At 34.9% G+C, this 20,747-nt stretch overlaps 1 protein-coding gene and 2 pseudogenes across 1 annotated transcript; 1 reads left to right on the top strand and 2 right to left on the bottom strand.

The window, feature by feature from the left end:
- Nucleotides 1–45: 45 nt before the first annotated feature.
- Nucleotides 46–6,746, bottom strand: LOC107723192 (eukaryotic translation initiation factor 3 subunit B-like; annotated as a pseudogene).
- A 47-nt stretch (nucleotides 6,747–6,793) lies between these two features.
- On the top strand, nucleotides 6,794–16,663 carry LOC107723191 (BRCA1-associated ATM activator 1-like). Its single transcript, XM_016531738.1, has 13 exons — nucleotides 6,794–6,888; nucleotides 7,139–7,347; nucleotides 7,706–7,860; nucleotides 8,240–8,387; nucleotides 10,141–10,534; nucleotides 11,997–12,116; nucleotides 12,232–12,412; nucleotides 13,459–13,642; nucleotides 14,036–14,109; nucleotides 14,230–14,311; nucleotides 14,881–14,979; nucleotides 15,092–15,261; nucleotides 15,836–16,663. The coding sequence occupies exons 2-13, from the start codon at nucleotides 7,221–7,223 to the stop codon at nucleotides 16,577–16,579; spliced, it is 2,478 nt and encodes an 825-aa protein (XP_016387224.1). The 5' UTR covers nucleotides 6,794–6,888; nucleotides 7,139–7,220; the 3' UTR covers nucleotides 16,580–16,663.
- Nucleotides 16,664–17,252: 589 nt separating this feature from the next.
- On the bottom strand, nucleotides 17,253–18,961 carry LOC107723154 (guanine nucleotide-binding protein subunit alpha-12-like; annotated as a pseudogene).
- Between the last annotated feature and the right edge of the window lie 1,786 nt (nucleotides 18,962–20,747).

Below are 20,747 nucleotides of genomic sequence, written 5' to 3' on the forward strand. Positions count from 1 at the left end.
TATTAGTGTTTTATCTGCTTTTTTTTTGTTTTTTTTGGTAAAAAATAAATAATTATTCGCACACGTGCAACTAAATACATTTTCCAGTTCGCACACATCTATTTTTAGTCGCAAATGCGAGTGAAATGCTCACACTGTCGAGCCCTGCTGAAAGGGAACAACAGTGCTTTCCGTGCATGTCTACTCCAGGTCTCCAAGATTAATGATCTCTTCACTGATAAAGAACTCGATGGTTTCCTCTTCCCAGTCCTCCACATTACTGTCCAGTTCATCTGTGACCACACCTGAGAGATAATAATTCAATAATATAACTGATGGAAATACATGTTAGTAGAGTGTGAGGATGATAGAAAAAGAATAAGGGGAAAAATGTTTAAAAAAGGACAGTGTTTCTCACCTCCTCTGAGCTGAAGGCGCAGCTCCCTCTGTTGGTTGTAAAGCTGAATGGCACTGTCTTTGTACCGCCTGTATTCTTCCATCATCAAACGACTTTTATCCACTAACTCCTGCATCAAGAGCATTACGGAAACATTGTAACATTAAATGTAAATAATACGAAAATGCTGTGACAAGTCTTGGTCAGTCTAACGCAGTACACATAGCAAGACTTTTTTTTTTTTTTTTTTTACAATAAATAGAAAGCAAGTTGAAAGAATAGAAAAATAATAGAGAACGCTACTGTTAGAGGGTCATTTTTATAATAAATAAAAAGAAAACAAGTAGATGGAATAGAAAAAAATAGAGAACGCTAGTGTTAGAGGGTCAGATTGTTTTAAATAAAAAGAAAACAAGTAAATAACAAAGAAATAGAATAGAGAGTGCTAGTGTTAGAGGGTCAAGTGTAAATGAAAGAGATCTGTTTTTTGCCATTTCTTGAAGATGGCTATTTGTTAATATATAGTAAATGTATGTAAATACAGAGCAAATGAATCAAAGCCAATTAAACAATGTATATTTTTAGGAAAATACATTTATAATAAATAAATGCACATACATTTAAAATAAATGAATAATAATGATAAATAAATAATAAGTAAACAATGGATGGATAATTAATTAATTAAAATTAAAAAGACAAACATGTCAATGTAATTAGTTACATTTTCTATTGAAGATATTTCTGTTGAATTGATTTTTATATCTCATTAAAACAGAGTATTATTAAAGAATTATTAAAGAATATCCTGCTAAACACCTTCACTCAGTCATTACGAATTACGATCGAAAAAACAACTGACCTTAGAAACCTTAGACTGGCTCAGTCTGTCCTTTTGCTCTTGAGGTCCTTCTAAATCGCCTGTTAAAATAAGGAAAACCTCCATGTTCAAATTTTTATGGGTGAGGGTCTTATAATGCAAAATAGTGTGTAGAGGTTACAAATGTAAACAGTAGAAAAGGCCATCACCTTTATTTGCTCTTGACTGAGTAATGTAGGAGGGCATGGACTCCATGGCAACTGGCAGAATCTGTCTTTGTTGTTCTTTTGCAGAAGACGTCCCTGGAACGTCCAAAGCCAGTATGCATTGTCCACCTATATACAGAGTACATAAATGTATGCACAGCAAATAAAAAAAAAAGCTTTATGAGGATAAGCATAAAGTAACTTAAGGAACTGAACATGTTATATTACCTTGTGGCTCCACCAGGAAACAGAAGTCACCACATATCTGCCTGTAGGGTCCCATTCCACATCAGAGGCCATGTAATGCTCCGCGATATACATAATGGTACAATCCGACGTGTCCACAAATGCAAGAGCTCCATTCATACTGCACAGAAAAAGAGAAATATCACCAGTATGAGCCAAGCAATAAAGATAAAAAACAACAACTTTCAAACAGTAATAAGGAAATAAATAATAAGGAATTCTGTGCACCAAATCAGCATATTATGATTTCTGAAGGATCATGTGACACTGAAGACAGGAGTAACAATGCTAAAATTCAGCGTTGCCATCACAGGAATAAATTACACATTAAGTTATATTAATATAGAAAATAGTTCTTTTAAACTGTAATAATAATTCACAATATTATTGTTTTTACTGTATTTTTGATCAAATAAATACAGCCTTAATGAGCGTAAGAGACATCTTACATCAAAAACAAAACAATCTTACATAACACCAACTTTTGAATGGTATTTGCAATTTAAATATAGTATAATAAATATAATATAATATATTAACTAACCTCCGCAGTCCTGCCAGTACCATGAACTGACCGTGAGGACTCCAAAAGATACTGTTGGCCTGCTGCTTATCAAACATCTCTGGAAAACCACAGAATATTCACAAGAATTTTTTTTTTTTGAATACCAAATTCATTAGGATAATATTACTAACATAGATTTACATAGTATTAAATATACTAACATAGATTTCATCTATAAAAACTTAAATTTAAGTGAAAAAAAGATTGGCACTTACTGATGAGATCAATCTTGCCGTTGCTTTTGACGTGGTAAAATGAGGCATTTATTCTGGGTGATTCTCCATGTAGTACTGCAAACTTACTGCCGTTGGGTTCCCAGGCAAATGCAATGATGCTCTCTTATAAAGATCAGATGTTACATTTAGTCCAATATACAATTAAATGCTCTTTAAGGCCTTTAAGAAAATTTAAGGTCTTGGTTACCTTTCATCTCTACCACATCAACAGGAACCTGTTTCTCTCTCCTGCGGAAAATCTCAAAGTTTGTGACGACACCCTATTGAAGAACAGAAAACAAATAGGGGAAATATGAAAACAAGTGATTAAGTCCTATAAAGACTTTCTACACACACACACATACACACACACACACACACCTGTGTTCCTCTGGGTGTTCGGTCCACCTTCACACACAAGTAGTCACCCTGCCGTTGCCAGTGAAGCTTGTAGTCCACCACGTTGAAAAGATTCCGCACCCGAATCTCTAAACGGGACGGGAACTGCATGAGCGTTACCCTGGCTGGAATGTCCTTGTCTTCTGGGACCCAAAAAGCAATGATGTTGTCTCCCGGGGACCAAGAAAAATCTCTGTCGAACAGGAAAAAATTTTTGGGTTGCACTTTACAATAACCTGACTCCCTGATAACACTCAGATAGATCATTTTTAATGATTCAAAGTTACTCTTATAGTTATTCTGTTGCTCTTATAGTCATTATTCTGTGCAGAATGAAATCAGTGTAAAAAATTATGACTTTTTGGGGGGGGGGATGGGTGAAATCAGGGTTATTATAGTTCATAAGGGTTATTATAGTAAATCATAAAAATGGTTGCTTAAAAAATAAATGTTAACTAAAATAAAATATAAAAAACTAATTTATTTCAGCTAGTGCCAACATTTCTCTTCTTCATTAGGTTCGATTTCCAAAATAACAACAACTGAAACAAAAATAAATAAAAAAACTATAGACATATTTAATTAAAACAGTAAATTTACTAAACGTTTAACACACACACATACATACACATAAGAAATAACTCTTATAAAAATAAAAAAATATTTATCTCCATGGTACTAAAATAAATCTGGGATGAATTATGCCATTCTACAATACAGCAGATGTTCGTTAAGACTTACTTTATTCCACTTATTTTCAAACTCTTCTTATCTAGCAGACCCATTGACTGGAAGAAATTAACAAAGGTATTAATAAAAATTACAAGAGTAAATGCAACAACTACATATTAATTAAAGATAACGCCTTATTGGGGTTTCATAGATGCTCAGAGTGTCTTGTGTCATTCTGGCAAAGAACTTTCCATCTTGACTCCACCTGTGAGAGAACCAATTTAGAAATTCTTATTATCTGAGTGAAAGGTACATAAACACGAACGAACAAAGGCTAATTAAAACACTCACTTAAAAATAGGCCAGTGTGCCGAACTCTCACAATGGAAGCCACGTTTTTTCTGTCCGGTCAGGATGTCCCAGATGATGATGGCCTGAGGGTCCTCTTTAGTGTCCATCAGTGGGCTGAAAGTCACCACATACCTGACGAACATTTTTAATGTGTTATTCACATGTGTAACTCTGTAATAGCTGCTCTCGCTCTCTTTCTCAGGTGTTTACCTCTCGCATGGGGAGAAGTCAATGAGAGAGACACCCTGGTGGCTGAATCTCTGTATCTGCTTGAACTTCTCTCCACCCCACAATGCAATTCCCCGCTGGTGAAAGGTGGCCAGATATGTCCCTTTGGGTGACCAGCGGACGTAAGTCTCAGTCCAGCGCTAATAATGTAAGGATTATACCACATTTATTTGCTTGGTAGAATGACATGACAAAGTAGTCAAAATTAAGTGTAGACATCAAAAAATTTAACACTTTTGATCACTAGGCTTGCAATTAATACTGTAAATGAAACACTGTGGATGAGCAATTTGAACATTACTATTCCACCAATCGATGTCTAGAAGAAAACCTCTAGAGCAAATATCAAATCTTTATCCTTTCAAAAAAACTGGGTTTTGAACACTTACAAGTTTAAAGCAAATCAGTTTTGTTATTGTTTATTAAATGTTAAAGAAATGTTTGTTCATTTAAATAAACCAAAATTAAATAAATATTAGATAAAAATTTTTTTTACTAAAAAAACAAAAATCAGAAATGTTGCTTAAACAAAATAATTTAAGTGCTAAAACTACTAAAACTGAAATAAAAACATTAAATTAAATAAAAATAAAAAATACATAAAAAAGAAAAACAATTATTAAAACTAACTAAAATGACAAACATTCAAATTCTAAATATTAATAATATTTAGCATATAAATAATACTAATAATACTAACACTAAAGCAATCTAAAATAACTAATATAATAACTTATATTCATTATTTAATAGTAAATAAATAATACTAAAATAACCCTGAAAGAAGTTTGTTTTAAAGGAAATGTGCTCACAGCTCTCTCTTCAACCAGGATTGGCTCCTTCGGGTCGTTGGAAAATATGGCAGTTCGCTCTCCTGATTCATAGATTACACTGTATTGATCACGACAGTCTGGATCCTCAAACCAGTGCCTCATGTTGCCCTGGTAAACAGTGACAGAAAATTATGTAATGCCATTGTCATTGGCTAAAAACATAACAAAAAAGAAAAGAAAAATATATGCTCCGTAAGATCTGAATCACTAGTGAACCTCAATATTTGTATAGTAACAGAAAGCTGTATTTTTTTCAGCTTGCGAAAAACAGTCATAAGCCATTCATAACCAGTTATAATCTTCCAAACATATGAAACCCTCTGAAAACATACTTATCAAAATCGGTGAACAGATTGACTCTGAATGTGTGCTGCTTGTCCAGCTTGTAACCATCTGCATTCTTAACAGCTTCCAGAGCCTGGTTTGGGGAGGCGTACTCCAGAAAGATATACCTGAGAACATTTCACATTTATCACCAAATCATGGTCTATAAAAAAAATCTGAATCATTGCAATCATAGTTAATAGTTTTATCTGAAAAAATTTAAAATTCAAGCCAGTAACTTACCCTTTTGTCGTCCCAGCCACTTCAGGGTAAAATTCATTAGTGATTTTTCCAAACTTGGAGAAGATTTTATGGATCACATTTTTCAGTTTCTCCAGACGTTCAGGTCCCACCTGGGGAACGTTGTCCACCACGACCACCGAAGCGATCCCATCAGCCTCCAAAGGTCTCTCCCTCAAAACATCCTCCAACAACTCTGCACAAAACGACAGATAACGAATCACTCACAAGTAGAAATTGGGCTACTGGAAAACACATTATACAAAACATTATATTTAATACCCGCATTAAAACTTAAAATGTGATGTTTTATAAAATAGATCCTACAATTGCCGTACAGTAAGTAGAGTTTAGCCTCAGTAGAGAAAATAAAATATATAATTACTATTATCAAATTATAATAAAAACATTATTATTTCTTCAAAAATGTAAAAACATAAAAAACTTAAAACTTGTTACCTAATCTGACAATTAACTGTAACCTAATGAATAAAAAGTAATTTTAAATAATATTAATTAACCAGTTAATTTAAATGTTTCCATGTAAAGAACATTTTAGGTGAAATATTTTTTCTAATGTTTTAATTATTTAATGGTTTTATTAGTATCATGTTAATAAAATTATCATGTGATGTCTTAATATACCAGTTAATAAAACATATTTTATTCAATTTCAAATGTAATATTTTTTTGATGAAAATAACTGTATTCTGGTGGAAACCATGCAAAATATTTGCAAGGCCCGAAAGTAGCAAAAACAGAACTGAATGAATATATATATATATATAAATAAATGACAGATGTGCAAAATATGACAGGATGCATATGACACATATTTCGTGTGCTTGCTGTCAAATTATCAGAAATTGTCCTTTTATTCTAAGCGCACAGAAATACACAATAAAGAAAGATGTCATAATATTATTGCTCAGGGATTTTTTTAAATAGCAGTTTTAGTTTATCTGATGTCTAGCGCTGAGGCCGCGCACATAGCGGATTTGATTGCAGCCTCTTTACCTTCATCATCGATGTCATCCACAAAATCCTCTGGATCGCTGAACGAAGGCTCCTCTTCTTCATCGAATTCCGATTCAGCCGCCATATTTACCGTATCCTGCATTTGACGAGCTGGAATTGTTGAGTATGATGCAGTGTGTTTGCTTTTAGTTACACAACTAGTAGAAATGCGTCAGATAGTGTTGATGCTGGCTGCCTCCTGACTGCGCAGTTAGGAACTCTCAAAGCGTGTGCTGTAACCATGCGAGTGAGTGCGAGGCGGTTACGCTATTCAAGAACATTAAAGTGCGCCGGATTTGCGCATACTCCGCTAGACGCGTCAACGCTGCGCGCCATAAACGCTCAGGATGTAGTTTCTTATGTCCTTTCCTGCACTCCGTACGGAGCGAATGTACAGTAAGTGCAGCTCACTTTTATATCAAGCTGTTTTAAATGTGATAAATGGGTGTTTTTTCCCTTATTGTAGTTACGTTCAGAGTGAAGATGTTTTTCCAGTTGCTTTTGAAAGTCTTGTTATACAGGACAGTTGCAAACTCTTAAAAACGTTTGATAAACGTTTGAATCATTTCTCCATACTTACGTAACGTTACCCTGTTGTGTCAAGGTAACTTATATAGGTAACGTATTTTATTGTTGCTACTTCCAGTGTGATTTGACCGAGTACTACATTAAACAGCCTTGTCCTGTTTGGAGAAACTATGTGCTGGTGATCCAGGGACTTTGATATCATGGACAGTGACTGCTTATCTTTGCTGCCAGCGGTCTGCCTGGTCCTGGCCGACCCAAAGCAGTCTCCACCTGATGACACCTCTTTAGAGAAGCTGCTTGATTGGTTCAAAGAGCTGCACAGCCAAAGTAAGTAACCTGGGATCAAATGTATATTTTTTTGATTAGTTGAGAAGTTTTGGTAGTAATATATTGTAGTGTATCTATAGGTAACTAGTATGTGTTTCTTCAGGTAATGGACAGGTGCTTTTGCAGCATCAGCCGTGCCTCTTGGAGTTCATTTCCAATGTTTGTACGTCTAAAACGACAGATCCTGCTATCCTGTCTTTCACCCTCAAACTGACTGGACTTCTGGCTGCCACAACGCAGGGGTTCAACTTGCTTGATCAAATGTATATTTTTTTGATTAGTTGAGAAGTTTTGGTAGAGTAATATATTGTAGTGTACTTGTAGTGTATCTATAGGTAACTAGTATGTGTTTCTTCAGGTAATGGACAGGTGCTTTTGCAGCATCAGCCGTGCCTCTTGGAGTTCATTTCCAATGTTTGTACGTCTAAAACGACAGATCCTGCTATCCTGTCTTTCACCCTCAAACTGACTGGACTTCTGGCTGCCACAACGCAGGGGTTCAACTTGCTTGATGTGAGACAGTTTCCACGATATTTTTACAACATCAGTGGCAGAGTTGCTCGCTCAAATTAATGTCCATGTATATGTGTATATATATATATATATATATATATATATATATATACATACATACATACATACAAATAGCAATTTCTACCCAATAAAATATTTTTCAGCTTGAAAAATATGAAAATATGTAATGTCATTTTTAAGATTATATTAATTTACATTGAGGTTTGCTGAGGGCCTCTAGTGGGCTCTGGTGCCTTGGTTGAGAACCACTGCTCTAACACACACACAAACAACAACAAAAAGTTCAATGATATACTTTGCAGTTTGCAGCATTTTCCAATAACATCCGGTTTATGTGTTGTCTGTTTATGGAGATCAGGAGGGAGGTCTTTTGGTGTATGTGTTTGAGCGGGAAGCCTGGGGTGTGTGTGATCTCTGGGAGGATGCCTCGGTTCGCAGTGGCTGGCTGCAGGGACTGTTGGATATGCTGAAACACCAGCAAGCCTTGGGCTTCATATGTGGAAATGGTGAGAACAGCTCCAAAATTATTCAGAAAGCATACAGTCAAACCAACATTTATTCAGACACCTTGAACATTTCTCATAGTTTATTCGATTTAGTTTAGAAAATGGTAATAAAATATGACAAGAACTCAGAGTTAAACTGTGTCAGAACAAATTCATCTTGATAATGTCGTAGAAAGGTATGTAATGAATTAGGTTGAATAGCTGTCAGCTGTTAAATTTAAGTAAACAATTAGATAAAACCAATTTAGGTCAACCAGTCACCAAGCAATGGTTAATTTTGTTCAGTCTGTGGTGTAAAAAGGTTGCATTAGCAATTAAAGAAAAACACTTAAAGGGATAGTTCACCCAAAAATGAAAATTCTGTCATTAATTACTCACCTTCATGTCGTTCCAAACCTGTAAGACCTTCGTTCATCTTCCACGTACATACGTTGCTTACGTTGTTTACGGAGGTGATACTCTCCAAAATGGCGCTATAGGGTGATGCGGAGGAGACGAACTGTTGAATAAAGTCCTTATTTTTGTTTTCTTTGTGCACAAAAAGTATTCATGTAGCTTCGTAAAATTACGGTTGAACCACTGATGTCACATGGATTATTTTAACAATCTCCTTGCTACGTTTTTGAGCCTTGATCGTGTAAGGATCCTTGCTGTCTATGGAGGGTCAGAGAGCTCTCGGAATGCATCAAAAATATCTTAATTTGTGTTCCGAAGATGAACAAAGGTCTTACGGGTTTGGAACGACATGAGGGTGAGTAATTAATGACAGAATTTTCATTTTTGGGTGAACTATCTCTTTAAGCAAAACATGGTCATGTCAAAGTGTCTGAATGATTTTTGGTCCCAAATTTTTTATCAGTTTTACTGGTAGTCCACTGTATGAAGAATTTTTGGGTATAATATGTCACAGTTTACTTTGTTTTGCTATCCTCACTTACATAAATGAACTATAGTGTCCTGCACCCACTAGTAAAAAAAATTATTTATAATATCTGGTGTCTGAATAATTTTTGGTTTGACTGTAAGTGAGTAAAAATGGACTTCGGCAAGACAATAGGAGATTTAGCCCTGTAAGTGTAATAAAGTAAATGCAACAAAATATGTGGTTTAGATTGCAATGTGATTGCAGCTACTTTAATTTAGATAGCAGATGAAGTGCAGCAATTTTTTAACAGTTGTGAATAAATTAATACTTTTAAATTGCATTAAATTCAAATCCAAAGTGACAGTGAAGACGTTTCCATTGAGATTTATTTTTAAAATAAATGCTGTTCTTTTGAACTTTTTATTCATCAAAGAAAATGTACCGTGATGTATTGATTATTACCGTAAATAATAATAATACAAATTATAATAATAATAATATCTGCACAACTGTTTTCAACATTGTATCATGTGACAGTGAAGAATGAAGTGATGCTAAAACTTCAGCTTTGCTATCACAGGAATAAAATTAAATTTTTATTTTATTTTATTTTACACAATTCACAATATCACTGTTTTTCTGTATTTTTGATCAAATATATCATAACAACCACAAACATTTGAATGACAGTGTACATAAACATGCATGCTCTGTATTTAATATTAATGAAAGGCCATCACACAAAAGTAAACACGTTGTGTTGTTTTAATTCTAATTATTCTAGTTAGTTGCCTGTTTGCTGGTATTTAGTGTAAGATGAAACAATGAAAAAATATTATTGAACTTTTCAAGCTTTAAGTGTTAATATGAATGCTGTTGTGTCCACAGGACTCATCAAAGTGATTCTCCAGCTGCAGAACGACAGGAGTCTGTTTGTTGCCTGTTTGGCTAATCAGCTTTTAGTGCATATCCTAAATTTCCTCACGTCATCAAACATGACCAGCGGCAGTGATGTTGTGGGATCAAGTGAATCATCTTTGAGGCCTGATTGGGTCTCGGCCTCCTCTGAGATTATGAATGCTGTGGTTGAGGCGTTGAGCTCAGAGGATTGTCCTCGGGTCCTCCAGGGCTTACGGCTTCTGTCACTGGTTCTCTCTCAGTGTGGAGAGCCTATCATAAGCACGCTGTGGAAAGATGTGCTAGTACCCCTGGAAGTCTTTGTCAACAGGGGGTCTGAATCATTGATTCAGACTCTGATAACTGTTCTAGAAGCTGCTTTGGGGTGAGTTGAATAGGAGATTTGTTACATCTTATTTATCTATTAATTGGAGTTGAAATATTTTTATTAGCAAAAAAATTACATTATAATAACATACACTAAAAGTCAAAAGTGTGGAATAATTAAGTATTAAAAATACAGTAGAAATGTAATATGTAATTTCAATAAAAAAATTCTATTTTAATATATTTTATAAAATGTATAAATAATTTATTCCTGTGAATGCAAAAATGATTTATGACACAGAAAATTGGAGTAATGGCTGCTGAAAAGTTTGCCATCCCAGGAATAAATTACAAATTGAAAATACATTTGAATGAAAATTTTAAATTGTAATAACATTTTGCAAATAAATTCAGCTTTGCCATCACAGGAATAAATTACATTTCAAAATATATTTTAATAGGAAAACTTTGTTTTGAATTGTAATAATATTTCACTATATTTTTTTTCCCCTGTATTTTTGATAAAATTGGTGAGCATAAAAGATTTATTTCAGAAGCATTACAAAAAACTTAATTATTCCAAATCTTTGACCAGTGGTGTATATTATAATTATATTATAATGTAATTATTATGATTGATCTCAGATCAATATTTCTTGTAAATGCAATTATTTATTTATTATTTACTATAAGTAGTTTCATGATAATGAAACATGTACTTTATCCCTTACATATTTCAATAGGTTACATTAATTAATCCTGTTTATTCTAATTTTTGTAGTTAAAGTGGTAATATAATGTTTTTTAATGTTTTTTTTTTCCACATTTTACATTTTTCTTTTACGAATTATTATACAGTACAATATTACTATAGTTTGTAATATTATTTTTATAAAATTTTCTTGAAACACTTACAAGACTGACACATGTACATACCGTGTCTGTAACAATACTTACTATGTACAGAAAAGAAAAGAAAACAAACAAACACTAGGGGCTCATATTACATAAAAAGTGTAAAGCACAAAACCAACATAAGGGTTAATACAGTCTGTACTTTGGAAGTTAGATTTAATAATCCATTGCAAACAATAACAACCGCAGTTGTAAGGGGTTAATATAATGCACATTAAAATATATTTAAATACCCAATCTAGAATTTTGATCCTCTGTTATATTGTTAATATCCCTACATTAAATAAATAATAAAAATGGACTCCATATTTTCTTAAATTTAGCTTGTTTACCCTTAAGCATATGAGTTATCTTTTCCATTGCAATGCATGAAGATATTTCTCTTAACCAATGAGTTATGGTAGGCCTTTCTGTCTTTTTCCAATAAATGGCAATGAAATATCACTATAGTTGATTTCAGTTCCTGTTTTAAGGGAAGACTATACAACAATGTACATTCTATAATATGTACTCAATGTTATTGTCAGAGATGCTTTTGTAACTTGCTATTTAATTTAAACAATTAATGCAAGGATGCAGGGAAATTATTATTGTTAATGTTACAGGACACCTCTGCTCAGCCAATCGGAGTATAAAGTGGAGGAGTTATTAGAAGCCATGTTGGGTGATGGAAACAGAAAGGAGTGTTTTCAGTGTGCGGCACTAATTGTAAAGCTGGAGAAATGGTGACTACCGTAGACTTTTATACATATACGTATTGCAAAATACATACATTTGAACTAGCAGTCTTTTATGTATTGTAATATTCACTGAAGAGTTCTCTCTCACTTTATCCTTTAGTCCTGAGGTTTTAAAGAGGAAGGCTACGGATATCATCTTGCTTCCCCTGCAGTGTGTGTCAACACAGCCTCAAGCAGAAAAGGAAATTAATGTAGTCCTGAAGGAACAGCTATCCCAGAAAGCCTCATGCATTTCCCTCCTCATGCAGAGTTTATCAAGCCTAGCTCAGCTGGCACACACAGTAAGTAGACTTCTGATTAGACAGTCACTCCAGTAAAGAATTTCTTAGGGCTGGTTCACACTGAACCCTTTTTTTGTGTTCCATTGCACTGCTTTTTAAATTGTTTTTCTATGTAAATGTGCTCTAGATGAATGGCTTTGACCATGAACGCAATATTTTTTAAGACATTGTGTTAAAGGGGTCCTATTATGCTCTTTTACAAAGTCTTGATTTTGTTTTGGGGGTGTACTAGAACAGGCTCTCATACTAGGTTGTTATTTTTCACATATTTTACATTATTACAACACCTCTCTCCCCAGTCTGGCATGAACGGCTCGAATAGTTCCTGTATCAAATGAAAGCCCGCCTTCTGAAATACGAAATGTGCTGTGATTGGTTAGCTGGGCCAGTGCGTGCTGTGATTGGTTAGCTGGGCCAGTGCGTGCTGTGATTGGTTAGCTGGGCCAGTGGGTGTTGTGATTGGCACCACTCGGCGCCTGGTCGGGAAATGTCACGCCCCTTACCATAGCCGCCTGCGAGCTTCAGTGTAAATATTGCGTCAAAATCAAATCAATTTGAGCGCGATTTAAACCCGGAGGATTGTAACCACTCTAAGTTCGTCTGCCTTGGGAAAGCTAGCGTGTCTCCGACATAGTGATAACACTCGTTGCCTTCTCTAGTGCAGCTCAACCAGGTCTCGTCCCATTCGTCGATATTTGTGATATCACAAATCCCGGAAAATATGCGTTGTAGTCCAAACAAGTCGTTCGTTGTAGTTTTTGAAAAGTGATTTCTGTTAAATATCTCTGAACTTTGAGCTTTGTAACTTTGCAGACCTTTTTTATGCTCAAACAGCAACATTACAGACTAACTAAAGTTGAAAAAGTGAAAAAGCATAATAGCACCCCTTTAAGGTTCAAATTCAAAATCTCTCTTGAAACCTTAGGCTGGTCTATACAGACTTTTTCATTGTCCATGCTGATTTCGCTGTAAAGTCTGTGGCAATAGATTTAAATATTGTAAAGTGTGTGTACTACACCATGAAAAGTGTACCTTTCTTTTGTTAGAAATACCTCTTTGAAGATATTTCCATTCACTCGATCACCAGTTCTGTGGCGTTGCTTCTGAGGATGTGCTCTGGGCATTGCCCCTCCTCTTTGCTACATATTAATGCATTCACTCACCTGATTGGCTGCTGCAAGGTTCAGAGGTGTGGCCTGGATACATTAGGTGCACTCAGTGTATATGAAGGTGAGGCTGTGATGAGTAAGCCATATCATAAAAATAAAAGATATCCTTATCAATATAAACAATATTTTTGCATAAATACATTAAATGAGTAGATACATGAAACAACCTGATTAAACAATGTATATGTGTATTTTGTGGTTACATGGGAGATGATATATGCTAGCAGATATATCCTTTTAGTTTTGCCCTGGGTTATAGATTTAAATTCTATTACTTTTTTTAAATTATAACTATAATTGTATCATATAATTTATGTTTTTTAGTTACTTTTTTGAAAAATAAAGAAAAAAGTTTAGAGGTCAGTGACAGCCCTGGTTTTGGCATCATTGACCTTGAAAGTGATCGGTGTTGATGTTGAATGTTTTTTTGTCTGATTAATCTTTCTATATCCAGAAAACCTGGATTTAAGGAAGGACATATTTGGTGTCCTCTTGGACTATTTACAGAGTCCAGATTCCCATGCCACAGTAAGTATGTGCATATTCGTATACTGTGTTACTAATATTAACTGCTTCAGATTTTTTGCCTTCAAAGCTGATTGGTTGTTGAAACACCTTATTTACTTGAAGCTTTCTGTGATTTCCAAGGTCTTGAAGAAAACATTTCAGGCCGTTAAGAGGTGGATTGTGTGTTCGCCTTTCCCTGATCTCCTGCAGTTTATCAGCCATGGTGAGGAGCTCTAACAGAATTCTGATATTTTGATAAAAGAGGCCTGCCGAAATTATCCCTGTTAAAAAATAATTAAACTATAAACCAAATAACTAAACTAACCAATCATATTGATTTAATTTTAGGATGAGAGGTCCTTTATCATAATCAACCCAAAAATGAAACAAATTTTTACACTCATGTCGTTTCAAACCTTTATGACTTTTCTGTTAAACACAAAAGAGGATATTTTGAAGAATGTTGGTAACCAGACCATTTTGGGTCCCATTGACATACATCGTATGGTCAAAACATATGATGGAAATTCAGTGGGTCGTAATCAAAAACAGTTTGGTTCCCAACATTCTTCAAAAGATCTTCTTTTGTATTCCACAGAAAAAAGAAAGTCATACAGGTTTGGGATGACATGAGGGTAAATGAGGAAATCATTTTTGGACGAACAATCCCTTGAAAAGAAACAAATATGATCCTATTGTTTTGAAATGAAACAGCTTGATGTGCTGACATTGTAAGCTATTGTAAATATTTTGTCAGTAGATGGTCATGAAGCTTGCTTGTGTGTTTTGCAGACCTCTTTCCTGTATTGGAGAAACGGATGTGTGATTTGCGATGGGAAGTGAGAGACTCCACACTAGAGTTCATCACCCAGCTGACTGCTGCCCTCAACGGTACCACAAGCATATTTATCTCTACACTTGCATCATTTCAATTCTTGCTGTGCAGACTATTTTAGTGATCATTTTCATTCCTATTATTGTACTTCTTGTCTCTTTCTCCCAGGTAACAGTGGTTTCTCTGAAGCTCTCCACACCAGTGGTATGGTCTCTGTTCTCCTTTCTTCATTGGCAGATGCAGAAGGCTATGTCAGAGCTAGTGCTGTGGCTGCTGTCGGGGAGGCAGTTACTGCTTCTTTCCATCAGACGGTGCTTGTGAGCAATAGCAAACTTCTGGTGAGAAAATTACTCATTGTACATAATTCCAGCTCTTCAAATATGATCTTTAGAATGGTCCTGCATTTTTCTAAAGTGATACTTTTTATGATGGATGGACGCAGTTTATTTTGCTTCAAAATCTCACCACCATTCACTGCCATTAAAAAGCTTGGAAATGCCAGGACATTTTTTTTATATAACTCCGATTGTACTCGTCTGAAAGAAGAAAGTCATATACACCTAAGATGGCTTGAGGATGAGTAAATAATGGGGTCATTTTCGTTTTTGGGTGAACTATCCCTTTAAACTACATAATTCATAAACAATATGTTCTTCACTAAGTGAGAATTAAACTCTGACTGTTGCAACCCACCAGTTGACCAGATTTGAGTCAATTTGACTCATTTGATATGCCTTTAAATGAAAAGTTTGGACCACCAGTGTCTACAACACCTTCCTGATCTTGTCCAGATGCGTAATTGTAGCTTATTGATCATTTTAATGACCTGAAGCTTGGCAGCATGTTGATATTTTTAGTTTTGTTTAGTTTCTCAGTCTAATCACACATTTTTTATGTAACATTGGAATTTAGGAGGATGCTTTGATGCAGATGATGGCCATTCTCTCTCAGGACACAGAGGGCTTTCCTCGTAGAGCAGTGGTCCAAGCTTTCACATCATGGCTGAAAGGATCACACCTCATAATGGCCTTGGAGTCGTCCCTGAGCTCCGTCCTGTCACTGGGAGGCAGCGATTTTGACTGGGAAGTGAAAATGCACACACTGGAGCTAGCAGAAGTGTTGATGGAGAAGACACTGACCTGCTGTCCGTACGCAGTCCAGAACTTCGGTTCCTCTGAAGAGACGCGCTTTACGCAAGCCTTGATCAAGTTTAAAGATTTTGGGCTGTTTGACTTGCTGTTTAACAGCTTGTTTGACTGTGACAGACCAGTGTGTGAGAAAGCCTGTGCACTCTTGGTCAAACTCGGAACACTTACAGCTGAGACCGCAGATTTGGATCACAGCATTCTTGTCTTAAATGTATGTGGGAACAGATGGGGGGATGAGGTGCAGAGAAGATACCTCAACAAACAACAGGCCAAAGCATCTGTGTGTGTCACAAATGGAGTTACAGGATCTGATGAGGGAACGGACTGTGATTTACACTGCACCAAAGACATTAGCCTACCCAAGATACTGCAGATTCTAGATCTAGATGACATGCAGAGGATGTTGACATTAAGTAGTGATCATGTTGTGAATTCGCCCCGATCGCTAATGGAGGACATTCTTTCAGCAGCCCAGCAGAGTGAAGAGAATATAGTGGATTGCTATTGAGAATATACTGCGTAACCATTTGAGACCTTTTTTACGGTTTAATAAAGGAAGATGTACAGTCTCAAATTCAATTAAATTTTTCCAACCTGTATTTTCAGTTTTTTTCTTTCGCTGGAACTTTTCAATGTTTCTACAAAAACTTCTGAAACTTTTTGATCAGCTGAACCCCTTAGATATAACATTTTAACTCTTTTCTTTCCATTGATGGAATTTTCAGGCTTTCCATGTTTTCTCTGTTATACGGTAGGGGGCGCTATTACATATGTTCTAAAAGAGTACTAAATCTTAAGATCAAAACACAGGCGAAAAATAAACACACAAACGATCACATATGTAATAATTTATTCTATTTAATAATAGTTTTTAATTTTCGTACACAAAATATCACAATACAAAAAATTGTATATATCTTATTTTCATACAAACTCTAAAGGGTTTTATTTTGTTCTTCACTCTGTAACATGCAGCGCATTAGGCTGTATACATAATTTCCGTATTATTTAGATTAATTGCGCAGCCTCAGTTGTTTTCCATTCAATTTAGTTAATTATTAGCTTTTCATCGACTCACGAACCCCCATTTGGGAAATTCTTACAGCAATGAAAAGTTTGAGGATCCAGACCATTATGTCATCTTTAACACTCTCAAACACTTTCCGAAACCCTTTCCTCTTTTAAAAGCTTTGAACCAAGAATTCCTGCACATCTTCCAGCCTATGGGGATTACCTGGGAACTCAGGAAAATGCTTCCGGATATCTGAAGTCTGTACTTTTTCTGTCAGCAGATCCATTTTGTTAAAAAAAAAACAAAAAAAAAAGTATGAGGGGGCAGTTGCGGAATCTCTTCTGACAGCAGAAGCTCTCAAAATCATTCAACGAATCAACCATGCAGTTGTCCTCAACGATGGTTCGGTCGTAATCATTGCATCCAAGGATATATAAGAATGGTGTGTTGATATCAAAATGTGGCAGTTTTTCTCAAATATAATTACAGACAGAGACTTCTGGGATATCACGGAGCACGAAATACTGCTCTCCAAAGCTATGTGCATAAAGAATGTCCTGATTATATGGCAAGTAGTTCTGCAAGTACAAAGAGTGTGTCAGTGAGTCAATAAAAAATAACTTCCATATACATAATGTGATGTTTGGTCAGGTGCACAAAAGACCCTTTTCACAGACTGTGATGATGCAAAAATTTAAAAAAACTTTTTTTAAATTTCATGTACATATATAATTATATTACAATTTTAATATTATAGTATTATTTAAAAATAATAATAAAAAAAACTGTAGTAAACACTGCTGCAAGGGAGTTTCCTAATACAACAGCTGAGTGAACGATTAAAGTACTAATCACACAATTCTAATTTTTATTCTAGCAATTCTGAGTTTACAATATCGCAATTCTGTTTTTCTGTTTCTGCCATGGAATAAAAATAATAAGAGGTAACCGCAACTTCTTATCTCACAATTCTGACTTCCCTTGCAATTGTAAATTTTTACCTGTGCAGATGGTGTAAACTCAGAGGTGAGGGTGAATAAGATCCAAATGCAATTTTATTAATAATTCAAACACGAGGAAAAAAAAACAAGAACCACAGAGTGATTAAATCACAAGTGGTAATAGGCAAACAAGACACACCTGGGAACAGGGTAATAAACAGAAAAAAAAGATTAATCTTTTTAAAAAGCTACAAAACTTATTCAGTCAATAATTGTTTTTTTTCTTTGTCTTTTGTTGTTAGTGACAGGCAGAGGTAAGTATATTAGTTTGCTGTCATTTTAAGACCTAATGCACACCTAAAGATCCAATATATTGACACGATGTGTGATTTCTTTCTCAACTGTTTATGTTTCTCAAATGTTTGTTCACTTAAAACACAACCAAACTGAGTTCTTTATAGCATCTGCTTGTGCTTGATGGTTTAAAATGGCTTACATATTTAAACTCGCAAGACCTAAAAACTCATGCAAATGATAAACTGTATAATGATGATCGAACCATGGGGCCGTGTCTGTATGGATCACAGATCAACTACAAACTGTTACACCCTTATTAAACGCAGCAGTGTTTTTTTTTCTTTTGCTCTCGGTGCAAATAGGAATGCAAAAAATTACATTTTCTATGGTCTCCCATTTACCTCTAAAAAGTTTTCCCTGCTGTTGTTTACTTCCACAGTCCAAACTCAGAGCTGTGAAAAGGGCCTATAATATATGCCCATAATAACAGATGTCACTTAAGCCAAATATGTGCTAGCATGTCCCATCAATTCAGCAAATACTTCTGATTTACTCAACTACTCACCAGCTGGCCAATATGATGGATGTTGTCAAAGAAGTACTTTAATGATTCATACTTCATAAAAACAGATGAGTGCATATTTTTATAGAGATTCCATTGGAACAGTATGGTGAGTTCTAATTGTGAAGTGACAACTAAATACAACAAAATTACTCTTATTATTGACTTATTATTAACCTCATGTTGTTCTTGTGTTTTCTTTCTTTTATTGAAGACATAAAAATTGACAATAGGCAGAATACTGAATAAATAAAATTTATTTGGCAACATTTAGCAACTTTTGATAAGTGACTCAAATGATAAAAAAGGCACACATTTTCCATCTAAATTACACAAAAAGAGGAAACCAAAGGTGCCTAGCAGTACACAATTCACATGAATTAAGCTAATTGTTAAAAAATTTGAAAGTGTTTAATAATTCAATGTTGTATTTAAAATTTGTTATTTATATTTTTATATTATAGTATGCATTCATATTATTTTATAAACACATCTAAATTAACATTAATTTTTTTTTTTTTGCTGAGATTTGATGCAGTGACACAGTTTTGCATCGTGATTACGCAATGACGTCACCGCGCAATGACATCGCGTCATTTAGCAACTTTTAGCAACAAATCAATCTTCCTTTAGCAACTTTCCCTGAAAATTAGTTGGCAACACTGCAACCGCGGATGATTCATTTTCCACTCAAGTTGAGTCCGGGTTGTGCGATACAGCATCGTCTGCGATAATATGGGAAGTGTTGTTGTAATGATGTGCGATCTGACATTATCAAGTAGGCCAGGGATGGGCCGTATACGGCCCGCTGGATCATATTAGACTCGGATGATCAATTTGAAAACATTTGAAAAGCAAGTCACGTAAAGATTGCTTTCAGTTTATGATGTTAATACTATCTCCAACCAGGAGAGGTCGCTAGTTTTTTCAATAAGCCCATCTGCTATTTTTGCTACATATTTTTAAATGTGAACCAGTGGATCGACAAAAAGCTAATGCATTATAAAAATCGAAACAATTAAGACACTAAGATATATTTATATGTTATTTAATATAATAATTAATTGTTTAAATTAATATAATAATTGATACTTTTGACTCATCGCTTTTCTTCAAAAATTGTTTAAAGGCTGAAATGTGAAGTGCAGATCTTAAAAAGGTCTTACATTTGATTTAAAAAATCCTGCAAATACCAGGTTATTTTATGGTACCATTTAGAATACTATTTTTTTTTTAAATTAAGCCCTTTTTAACTGTCCTTTTAGGCTGTTTTGACAATGTTCTGTAGGCTACTAATAAAAAAAGGACCTCTGTATATTTGTTTGTTGCAAATTTACAGACAATGCAATTGAAATGTTTACATTGGCTTGTCGGGGTAATATTTCTGTCCACTGACAACAGTTTCCCTTCTGAATAAGCTTAACTGCACAAGTTTTATAGTTAATGAAACGCTAGTTTCCAGCCGCTCCCCTATTAATTTCAGCGTAGGACGTGCACTAATGTAAACATTCATTAACACTAGCAAATAATAAATGAAAAACTCACCATGAAAACAGTATTTTCAAGTCAAGATGGTAAACCGATTATCTTTTTACCAAGTTCAAGGGGATACCCATATGTTTGGATTGTTTGTAAATCTGTATTTTATTTAAATCGCCATCACGCTACTGCTCACAAACAACGGGGACGCCAGTGTTGCACTTGGCTCAAATTTCAAAGGTAAAATTCATAGTCAACAAAAGCTTTTTGCCAAATGCATGACAGAAATGTTTGCACTGGACTATGTTCTTATTAGGGTTTCCGCGAGTCCTTAAAACGTCTTCAGTTAAATTGTTTACATTTAAGGCCATGCAAACTCTTAAAT

Source organism: Sinocyclocheilus rhinocerous, unplaced genomic scaffold (genome assembly GCF_001515625.1).
Source record: "Sinocyclocheilus rhinocerous isolate Xijiao unplaced genomic scaffold, SAMN03320098_v1.1 scaffold1325, whole genome shotgun sequence".
NCBI classification, from domain to species: domain Eukaryota; kingdom Metazoa; phylum Chordata; class Actinopteri; order Cypriniformes; family Cyprinidae; genus Sinocyclocheilus; species Sinocyclocheilus rhinocerous.